The sequence below is a fragment of the Furipterus horrens genome, unplaced genomic scaffold (genome assembly GCF_987537825.1).
Source record: "Furipterus horrens unplaced genomic scaffold, mFurHor1.1.pri manual_scaffold_4, whole genome shotgun sequence".
Lineage (NCBI taxonomy): Eukaryota > Metazoa > Chordata > Mammalia > Chiroptera > Furipteridae > Furipterus > Furipterus horrens.
This window is the reverse complement of record NW_028327174.1, coordinates 134,277,662-134,289,346: the sequence shown is the minus strand read 5'-3', so window position 1 is coordinate 134,289,346 and position 11,685 is coordinate 134,277,662. Positions and strand designations below refer to the sequence as shown.

The following is an 11,685-nucleotide window of genomic DNA, read 5'->3' as shown; positions in this document are numbered from 1 at the left end:
AGAGGCAAGGCAGTGACATTGTCCCCTTTGCAAGCTCTCTCCCACACAGAGCAACAGAGCAGTGACACAGGTTGCCCTGCCCTGGTGATTACCTAAGGCTCCACCCCATATAACTTAACAGGTGAGCTAAGCCACGGAGTCAAAGCAGGTCTACCTAAGACACAGAAACAAACATAGGGAGGCTGCCAAAATGAGGAGACAAGAAATATGACCTAAATGAAAGAAAAGATAAAAACCCCAGGAAAAGAACTGAATGAAATGGAGATAAGCAACCTATCAATACACAGTTCAAAACACTGGTTATCAGGATGCTCCTGGAACTCATTGCGTATCATGGCATAAAAAAAGACCTAGGTAGAAATGAAGGTTGCATTAAGAGAAATAAAGAAAAATCTGCAGGGAAACAACAGTGGAGGGGATGAGCCTGAGAATGAAATAAATGATTTAGAACACAAGGAAGGAAAAAGCATTCGATCAGAACAGCAGGAAGAAAAAAGAATTTGAAAAAACAAGGAAAGGCTTATATCTACTGGGACATCTTAAAACATACCAATATCCAAATCATAGAGGTGCCAGAAGGAGAAGAGGAAGGGCAAGAAATTGAAAACTTATTTGAAAAAATAACGAAAGAAAACTTCCCTAATTTGGCAAAGGAAGTAGACATACAAGTCCAGGAAGCACAGAGTCCCAAACAAGATGGACGGAAAGAGCACCACACCAAGATACAACATAATTAAAATGCCAAAGGCTCAAGATAACGAGAGAATCTTAAAAGCAGCAAGAGAAAAGCGGAGAGTTACCTACAAAGGGGTGCCTCTAAGACTATCAGCTGATTTTCTCAAAAGAAACTGCAGGCAAGAAGGGGTTGGCAAGAAGTATTCAAAGTGATGAAAAGCAAGGATCTACAACCTAGATTACTCTATCCAGCAAAGCTATCATTTAGAATGGAAGGGCAGATAAACTGCTTCCCAGACAAGGTAAAACTAAAGGAGTTCATCATCATGAAGCCGTTATTATATGAAATGCTAAAGGGAATTATGTAAGAAAAAGAAGATAAAAATGATGAACATTAAAATGGCAATAAACTCACAACTATGGATAATTGAATCCAAACAACAAGCTAAGCAAACAAGCAGAACAGGAACAGAATCATAGACATGGAGATCATTTGGAGGGTTATCAGTTGGGAAATGGGAAAATAGGGAAAAGGTTCAGGGATTAAGAAGCACAAATCGGTAGGTACAAAATAGGCAGGGGGATGTTAAGAACAGTATAGGAAATGGAGTAGACGAAGAGCTTATTTATATGCATGACCCATGGACATGAATTAAGGGGGGATTGCTGAAGGGAATGGAGGTACCAGGTGGAGGGGGGGGCAAGACGGAAAAATTGGGACAAATGTAATAGCATAATCACTAAAATATATTTAAAAATAAAAAATAATACATAGGACCCAAATCTGCACGAATAAACAATATGCACTAGAAGCATCTGAATGTGAATTAATTTCCTTAATTTTTTATCCATTGTTTTGACACAGCCCTAAGATCCATTTAAAATAAATTATCTTTCAGGTGGGTAACATTTGCAGCCTGTCAAGCTGTGCTTTTTCATTAATACTGACCATGCTACCGTTCTGAAGTTTTCCTCTAGTAGAAGGAAAGAAAAGGATAACTCCACATCCATATCTTCAAACTTGTTTAGAAGGACTAAGGAAAGAACTTAAAATAATTGCTTAATTTAAAAGGGCAGTAAGGGGTATTGGAGAGGACTTGAAAATTATTTTACCAAAACAAACGAGGAGTTCTTGAGGAAGCAAGGGAGAAAAGGGCTTCTTTTGGGGGAGGGACATTGGCAGCTCATCGGGATGGTTTCTTGGGTCTCCCGTTGCCCCTCCTCCCAGATGGTCCCCACACTCCGCCCCGGGCCCTCCCGCTGCCCAGCTGCAGAGCTTGGCCAGTAGACCGGGTGGGCGGGGTAGCGTCTCTAGGCTTCCATTAGGCCCGGAAGGCTCACGGAGCACGGGGGCATTAACTTAGCGCCCCGGGACTCTGAGAAGCTCACAGGGTATCTGCACCTCTTAGAGTCTCCAGCTCTGGGGAGCGGTGGTCCCAGCTCACTAAGGGAAGAATTGTGTCAAACTTTGTCCGCGAGTGGGTGGGAAGCAGCTGGACCGCGGCCGGGACCGCGGCCAGTCCCGGTGGCCCCCCGCATCCGGGCAAGGTTAGCTGTGGGCCGCGCACGTTCCTGTTGTTACCCCTCGCCGGACACTTCTGGGGAATGGAGCCGTCACAGTGTGGCAGCAGAGACCGCAGCTGCCGCCGCCGACCCCACCTGGTCCCGGGCCTGGTGGCAGCGACCCCTCCACCTTCCTCCCCGGCGTTGCCAGTACCCGTGGGGATACCAGTTCCTCCGACTTTCCTGCGGCCTCCCAGCCTCTTTCTGCGAGCAGCTGCGGCTGCCGCTGCCCCCACGGCGGAAAGCGGTGGCTGCCCGCCGGCCCCCGGGCTGGAGAGGGGGGCGGGCACGGTGGGCTGCGGCTACCCGCGGACGCCCAAGTGTGCCCGTTGTCGCAACCACGGCGTCGTGTCGGCGCTCAAGGGCCACAAGCGCTTCTGCCGCTGGCGGGACTGCGCTTGTGCCAAGTGCACCCTGATCGCCGAGCGCCAGCGCGTCATGGCCGCCCAGGTGGCGCTGCGCAGGCAGCAGGCCCAGGAGGAGAGTGAGGCCCGGGGGCTGCAGAGGTTCCTGTACTCTGGACCCTCGGGGCCGCGCGTTCGGACCTCCGGAGGCAGCAGCGGAACCGAGAATTCCCAGGCGGCAAGCCTCCCTGCGGAGGTGACGGCGCTGGGACTGGATGCCTTGAGGCAGGCTCGAGGTTTGGCGACCCCTGCTTTCGAGGTTTTCCAGCCAGATTATAAGGAGGAAAAGCAAGGTGAGTTGGTCTTTTATTTCCTCTTTGTAAAAGAACAAAATTGATTGTTCTGGAGGAAAACTGTTTGAAACAAGCAGCGGTGCCCTGGAGGTGGGCAATAAAAGTTGTTTAGAATAAGCCCGTGTTTAAGTTGTGGGAAACCGGTCTGCAGTATGAGTGGTTGAAACCCATAACATTCACTTTGGAAAAGCTTTCTGTTCCTTTAGGTGATAGAATAAGATAATGGAACAGTGAAGGGTGAGTAATCAGATGAGCAACTCAAGCTAGGAATGGAGTTTGCGCCCAAGTTCCTAAGACTCTGAGTGAATAGAACTTCCAGGGGGCATTGAGTGAAAAGCTTATTGAGAGGTGCTGCGTTTGGGGCTTCCTCTGTACTGTTTTCAGCTATAAAACCAGAGTTAATCTTCTGATCTTGTGTGGGAAACTCACTGATAGCTGAGAGTACAGTTCTTTACTTTTGGGGAACATTTTTGGAGCCAGCTAGAAGTAGGGAAGAGACTGCAATCTACCAAAGCCCCATTTCATCCAATATTCTTCAAAATTTTAAGCATTCCACCCCCAACCCCTATTTGTCAGCTTTCTAAAGTATAACATGCTCTAATATTTGAAGTTTTAATACTTCTCACAGAAAAAAAATTAATTTTTCAGATTTGTAAAAACATTGATAAGAATTTCAAAGTCCAATATTAGGGATTTCTTATCCAATGAGTTTTAATTATTTTTTCTTATTTAACAACCACAACTTACCTTCATTTGCAGTTGATATATATAATTTGACTAGGGTCATCCCAAATTAACTTTTCCTGCTAATGAAAATATCACTGTATTTTAGTGAATGCCATAGTCCTCCACAGGACCCACGAGCAATGAAAATGTTATTTCAGTATTTTTGTATAAATCCAAGACAGTTTGTATCATATGAGATTATATAATAATGATACATGAAGTTATTAATTATAAAACATTCCTGGATTGTGAAAATTGCAGATCTTACATGACGGAATTTACTTTTGAAAAAAGATTATCTCTGTATTTAAATAAGGCACATATAACTTTTACCTATGCCAATTTTTTGCCTATGTTCTAGTTCATTTCAGTAGACAAAAATAGACTTTAAACATTTCTCATTAAGAGTCAAAGAGGGCTGAAAAACAAAGTTATTAAAGAAAACTATAAAAGACAAGTAAAAGTTAAAATTCTGTAAACAAAATTGACAGTGAGATTTGGCTGACAAGCCTCTGCTAGATATTGATTTATATATTTTTCTTGGAGGGGTATCAAAGTGCTCTGTTTTATAGGGTCAGTAATTTTACTTTTTTCTTTGCCTCGGTTGATCTCCTGTTTTGAAGGACTTATTTCATGGCTTTTCTGAGCCAACTGCTTCCTCTTACACAATATCTGTAGGAAGAAATTCTATTGAATTTACTTATTCATGAGATGAAGACTAACAGTGATTCAGAGGTGAATAAGATTTTCCTACACAACAGAACCTTATAGTCAAACGAGGAAAACTATATGTATCCAGAAACTACAAGACATAATATACAATGATAAAAGTGGAGAAGTTAAATGAGCTATAGGAGTTGAGAGAACAGAGAGATGATATAAATGATATCACAGTATTTTAAAGACACCTTATTTTCTAGATAGTCTTTTGTAACAGTATTTCATTGCATTGTGTTATCGTCGTCGTCGGCAGCCGTCCGTCTCGAGAGACGATGGTGTAGCTTCTTAAGAGTCTATCTGCACCGCCGAGAATGGCTGTGTAGTCCGACTCGGGAGTGACACGGTATCTGTCTCCTCCCGTGTTGAATCGACATCTTGCGATGACGCTGGAGTGTCCTCTCCAGTGAAGCTGAAGCTACAGAGCCTGGGCAGGGTGATATGGAGGGTCTGCTGTTGCCCATGCAGCAGACCGCCCCCCCCCTCTCCGCAGCTGAAGGGTCCAAGGGAAAGACGGAGTCAATACAGCTTGGCTTCAGGTGCGCCACAGGAGTTGCCGGTGTTGACTACAACGTCAAACCGCCTTAGGGACTCCGGCTCCGGATTTTCTGTCGGGGTGTACTCCCTTAGCCTTTCCCCTGAAGAGGTATGCCGCAAGGCAGCGGAGGCTTTTTGGAGTCAGAGTTTTCCTTCTCTGATGTGCCCTGACTGGAAGATCGAACCAGCGACACTTAGCTCGCAGGCCGACGCTCAATCCACTGAGCCAAACCAGCCAGGGCTAATTGTGTTATACAATGTAAGTATAATGTAATAACAAAAATATACATAAGTTGCTTTAGAAATAAAATGTTGATACCTCACATATTCAGGGGGTCATATTTAGTGAATCATTTTTGTAAGTAAAGGAGAATGGCAGACGTGTGCCAATCTTCTCCACCTGGCAGACTTCATCGGAAGAGTTTTATTGTTATTTCAAGTTGAAAATACTAGAGAGTCTTTGTAATTTTGCGGGAGCAACATCTTTTCTTTTGTCATATGTTTTCTATAATGACGTTTTAATGATCAAATGTTAAATTGTACACTTTAAATTTAAAATAAACTCTAGGGATTTCTTTAGAATTTAGAACACCTCCTTGAGGAAACAGGTGTTTTGTAAATTGTGGTTGCAAATCACTGCTTTAGGTAATATTTGTTTTGTTGCATTCATGAACTTTGTAGAAGAAAGTTTGACTGAAATATTCTGAGTACCCCACTTGACAACTTATTCTTTTTAAATGGGAACAGAGAATAAATATGTGTATAAGATAAACTAAAATAAAAGTTGTTTATGGATGTATGCATAATTATTTTCCTAAAGATATTCTTATTTTATTAATATTCATATGCTTAATATGTTAAGGTAGAAAAATCAGATTGCTGTGTAAAGTATTTTTGGAAAATTTCCCTTTGAAGCAAATGCCTAATATATAATTTTTACCACACACTTTGAAGATCCAACAGATTGCAACAGTGCTATAGTGCAGTTTCTAATTTTCTTTTAGATACAATTTGACTGTAACCTCTTTTATTGATATTTTCCTAGGAATTGAAAATAAAAGTCCATATTTCACAGAGGATATAAAACATACCAGCTCTGTATCATCCCTCACATAAAATAAAATATGTGCCTGGTATGATTTGAGATTGGTACAGCAGAAGTCATTATTGGTTTAGCTTTGAAGTGAAGTAAGCAATTTTGTTGTTTTCCCACATTATTCAGGTAACTTAATTGGAATCTGAAAGACAGTTGTAGAAATTTAGCATTAGTGATTAAATAGAATATTTATTTCATACTGATGTTTTCTTCCTTTCATTTCTTATCTAAACATAATTATTTTATTTTGTTCTTTTTGCATGGTATCATTGTGAAAAAAGACCCATTTAGGTAATTACAGACCTTGGGTAACATATAGGAAAACCTCAAATTGCCAAGATGGGGCAAACAATGTGAAATATTAGTGTTACAATCAGTTTGTGGGTAACATTAGACTCTCATTTCTGATTCCTAAATAACTACTGCATTTATACATTATATAATTTGGTGATCTTGAAATGGCATAATAAATAGCATTTTCCCGCTGTTGTAACACTGGTTATTTCCAAATGAGCCTTTAAAATTCTTATTCATTAAAATTTCTTACATCAAATAAGTATTACTAATATACTTTGAGGGAATGAATTATTTTATCCAGCATTATTTTTGAGTGGGCAGCTATGTTCTGGGAAGTTTTCTCTTTATTTGATTCCTTTTTTTCTCTTTTTCCCCAGAACAAAAAAAGAGTAAATGTGACTCATGCCAGAGTGGACAAAAAGAACCAGTCTTCAAATCTCACCATCTTACTCTGGAATCATCTCCTAAGTCTATTGGTGTCATTGGAAAACAAAATGTTGCATCGTCTATTTTGGAAAACTCAAACAAGGACGATAGCATTCTGTATCCTCACCCTGAGGAGCTATCAGGAAGTGAAGAGAGTCCCAGGTCTCTGTCGTCCTCTGACCTGGAATCAGGAAATGAAAGTGAGTGGGCCAAAAACCTCGCTGCTACTAGATCCAGACTTCCCACAGTGTCCTCAAGATCAAGAGATCCTCTTGATATCCTTATCAAGATTTTCCCAAGTTACAGACGCAGCTGGCTAGAAAGCATTCTACAGTTCTGCAAGGGGGATGTTGTTCAAGCTATTGAACAGGTCCTAAATGGGAAAGAACACCAGCCAAACACCAGGAACCTAGCAACTTCAGCAGAACTGGGAAAAACCGCTTTCCAGAGAGCTTCAACTTCTAGTTTACCTGGAATTGGTTTTGGAATGCTAGGAAATAAATCAGCTTTTGCTCCTCTTCAAACCACTTCTGCTTCTTATGGAGGTGATTCAAGTCTCTACAGCTTAAGTCCTAGACTAGGTATCAGTCCATTGCGGCTGGCATATTCCTCTCCAGGAAGAGGGCTATCTGGTTTCATGTCTCCCTACCTAACTCCTGGGTTGGTACCAACATTGCCTTTTAACCCAGTTTTGGATTATGCCTTTTCGGGGTTGATCAGGGATTCTTCCTACCTTCCCAGTAAAGACTCTGTAACTGGTAGCAGCAGACTGTATTCCAGGCTGAGTCAAGACAATCTGTAATGCATCTGCCTATTCTCCCTTTCTGGAGTATATCTAGAAGGCATGCAATGCAACCCCCACCCTATACTCATAGCTACATTTATTAATGTGTTCACTATGTATGTGAGTGGATTACCAGGCCTTATGGATGCCTTTTTTATTTTTTTTTACAAGCAGTCTAATAAACTTGAGATCTAAGACTTCTTTAGGATTTATTAAGTGAAAGAAGCATTTAAACATTATATGTGCCTTGAATAAAGCCATTTCAAGAAATATTTTTATTTCAAACTAGTGAATTTTCTCCCTAAACTATACATTTTAAAATTTCTATTTTAAAACTATACTTGTCTTTATTTTATTGAAAAGTGGAGTTCATAGTTGTAAAATACATTTGTCAGTATAAAACAATCCAGCATTATATAAAATCAACCAAAAGGAAGAATTGAAAAATTGTGGTACTTCTAAACAATTATTGTTTTAAACTTATTTCATTCTGTTCCTTGTACACTGGAGCAAAGAAAGTTATTCAGAGTATTTAAAAATATTTTATTCATGTATAAATGATTAGTAATAGGTAAAACTTTTGAGAAATTTAAATTCCTTATTTTTCCTGAATGTCTTATTTTTCATTATATCTGTCATTTGTGAGAAGAGTGCCATTAATAAAAGCCTTTTCTTTAAAGTGAACATTGTGAATTACAAAGGTCAATGAAGCAAATCTTAGGGAAGGAGACTCTGCCATCTCCTGGCCACTATCATTAATCGCAATTCAGCTCTGAGAGTATAGGAATTAAAAGCCAATGGTTTCCTCATTTTCTTAATTCATATAAGCTAACCAGTTTTTGAAATAGTAATTTTAAATCATGCTACATAGAAATTTTCATATTATAAAGTGAACATATACTGTAGATGAGAATTTTAATCTTTTAGTGCTTTATGCCTGTATCTGCGAAATATTCTTTTCTATATGTTTGTCACAAGAATATGGCAGTTATTCTGAAAGGTAAAAATAACATTATTCAGAAAGTTTAAATAGCTGTTAAGATAAATGTTGTTTGGTTCTAGGTAGAGGATGCTTAATGCATTGAGGAGAGATTATAAGATTCCCAAAGGAGAAAAATTGTCGTTAAATTTTAGAGGTTTTCTTGACTTCAAAAAATACTTTTTGTCCTTCTTTTGGAGCATTTGAAAGCTGTTTATTTCAGTCAGTGGAAAGTTTCTCCTGAGAAAACTGCTTACAAAACAATTTTATGAAGTTTTTTTTATTTTTATTTTACAATTTTTTTTAAAGGATAGTAGCTTTATTGTTGTTAGGAATAAAGAGAAACTCAGCTGTGGTATATGATAGTTGATGAATTAGAAATAGTTTAAACAGTGTGAGCAGCATGACTCACTAGAAATTTCTTAAGTTATATGTGTGTGTGTGTATATGTGTGTACACACATGCACACATGCACACACACACATGAGGGGGGGAGCCAGAAAAAAACCTGGAATTTATTTATAAAAAATAGCATATTTATTCTTACTGTGTTTAAACTTCAGTCACCTTCAAAGTACTCTCCATTTGATGCAATATACCTATCAAGACATTTTTTCCACTGCTCAAAACGGTTTTTGAACTTGTCGGTTTTGATGTCTTTTAGTACTTCCGTTGTTTTTTGTTTCACCTCTTCCACATTGGCAAAATGTTTCCCTTCAATAACTTTTTCATCTGGGGAAACAAAAAAAAAAGTTTCTTGGGGTGAGATTGGGTGAATAGGAAGGGTGGGGCACAGGGGTCATGTCCACATACTCAGCACGGTGTGGGCAGATACGCTCATAAAACACCTGTCATGAAATGGGCAAACACATCGAAAGGGTCTTGTTGATTTTTTTCACTGAAGCCGAACACAGCCTCTCATAGCAATGCCAGCTGGTACACTGATACAGATGGGTTCCTAGAACAATCACCTAGTGGCGGGAGGCTGCACTGCAAGGGACCCCGTCTCCAGAAGGTAATTCTTTTTTTTGAAGGGAGTCCCTCTTTTTAAATTATGTATTCAAGCCCTACCAATTCTGTCATTATGAAGGCTTCTCCATGAAACCAAATTAGAATATATTTCTGAAGTATATTTTTCCAGCAAATATGTTAAATGACTGCATAGTATTTAATGCTGATTTGAGATGTAAATATATTTAGTAGAATATGCACTAATTTAAATAGCACGAATTTGAGAAAGCAGATCCTGTAAAAAAGTGATTCAATCAATATTCATTATTTATAAAGATATTTTAGATTCTAAGTTGGAACTATGGTCCAATGCCTGGAAAGTTGTTGATGTTCAATTACTACACACTGAGTGAAGAAAACCATTTTGGATAATAGAACTCTTTGAGACTGATAAACTCAAAGAATTTTTTGAAGTCACCTCCTGACACACAGTTGTGCATGTAATTTCTTGGGATTCTTGAATCTCCTAAATGTCTTTCAGGTTAAAATCCTTGGTTATCCTTAAGTTGTTTCAATTCCATTAATTCATTTATTGAATGCTATTTTTGTGTGTGTGTGTGTGGGGGGAGTGCTAGATTCTATAGAGGATATAAAACATAAAATATTGCATCCTCAAGGAAATTACATTTTACAGTAGAGATATGAATTAAAATATAACAATGCTAGAATTGCTAAATTCTTTATGTAGTTTATATAATGATGTGAATGTATGCACTTGAGAGACTGAATTGCTTTTGGACTGGAAGAACTTCTATTTTAGACAGTATTTAAATTAAAAATTATTTTGAAATCTTAAAATTTAATTTATGTGGTGCTTTATATGTTTCATACTCTTTACAACAATTTTATAACAACTAATTTTATAGAATAAGTAACTTTGTTCAACCATTAAATTGTATGTGAGGAAATTTGGCTCAGCAGTAGTGTTGTTCATCCCCAGTGTTACAATAATAGTGTCAATAAGCAGGAGTGTAAGTTACTTCACTAATTTCAATTAGATGATAAAGTTTGAAGAAGGATTCATCTTTGTCCACTTACAGCTTTGCACAGTATCTGGTACACAATAGCCATTCAAGTAATAGTTTTCCACTGATTGAATTAAATAAAAGATAAAAACAAAGTATTAGCTTAGGAATTTATTTAACAACTATATATTAAGCATTTACTTTGTGCCAGACACTGAACTAGACACAGGGGACAAAGAGGTGACTAAGATACAAAACCTTGCCTCAAGTTGCTCACAGTCTATGTTACCATATACTAGGTCTGTCCAGAAGGTATCCAGCCACGTAATATGAAAAATAGAGAAATATATTGAAGATACAAGATACAAGAAATATTATTCATAAGCCAGTGATGCTTCAGACCCCTTCACAGTTGTCCCAATCGCCATCAGCTGCACCATCATTTTTTTCCTGAATCTCACCATTGTTCTGAAATCTCTTTTCTTTCAAAGGTGACTTTAATTTTGGGAAAATCCAGAAGTTGCACAGCGCCAAATCTAGGTGTAGAGCGGCAGAACCACCTGGGCGATTTGAGGTTTCATCAAAAAACTCTGCATGGGACACGATACATGAGCGGGCACGTTGTCATGATGAAGCTGCCAATCACCAGTTGCCCATAGCTGTGGCCTTCTGAATCATCTGAATAGTTTCCATGGAGGAATGTTCAAGCTTAATGCAAAATTGGATCCAGATTCATTGCTCTGCTTGCTCAGTCATTTTGAATGTGACAGCCACACAGTACACATGCTCACTCAACAGTGTGTACTTCCCCTTCTGACTAGTTCAGTGAAGTCCTCATTGTTCACGCATGCACATTCCAGTCCACTCTCTTTGGCTGCCAGGTTACACTGATGTCACACAAACCATTCCTGTTATATTAACAATGGCTAGAGTTTTCCACAACAGACCACAATTATAAAAACAACCAACTATTGTTGGTACTATGTGATATTGTTATTCTAGTGAGTTCTTTGTAATCCTGGTGTTTATGCCCTTGGATGCTGCTTGAGACCTGAACTCCTAAGCCTCTAATTAGCGGTGACTGGAAGAGTGAGAATATCTGTTTCCATGTAGTGTGCTAGGGAAGTTCATTCTGTTTGGTAAACAACTTTCAGATCTATGATGAAAGACATGGACAAAGAGTAGGCCTTTGTTCACTTTAATGGAGCCTTG

General features: G+C 39.1%; 1 protein-coding gene across 3 annotated transcripts; it reads left to right on the top strand.

Annotated features, from left to right (window-relative positions):
* The first annotated feature begins 2,015 nt into the window (after positions 1 to 2,015).
* Positions 2,016 to 11,415, top strand: DMRTA1 (DMRT like family A1). 3 transcript variants are annotated; one of them, XM_090275800.1, is made up of 3 exons: positions 2,016 to 2,935; positions 6,686 to 6,934; positions 10,965 to 11,415. In XM_090275800.1, exons 1-3 carry the CDS (start codon positions 2,281 to 2,283, stop codon positions 11,144 to 11,146), a joined length of 1,086 nt encoding a protein of 361 aa, XP_090131926.1. In that variant the 5' UTR covers positions 2,016 to 2,280; the 3' UTR covers positions 11,147 to 11,415. The 3 variants fall into 3 exon arrangements, with proteins under 3 accessions (XP_090131926.1, XP_090131925.1, XP_090131924.1); XM_090275799.1 differs by having other exon boundaries at positions 6,686 to 7,279; XM_090275798.1 differs by lacking the exon at positions 10,965 to 11,415 and having other exon boundaries at positions 6,686 to 7,805.
* The last annotated feature ends 270 nt before the right edge of the window (positions 11,416 to 11,685 follow it).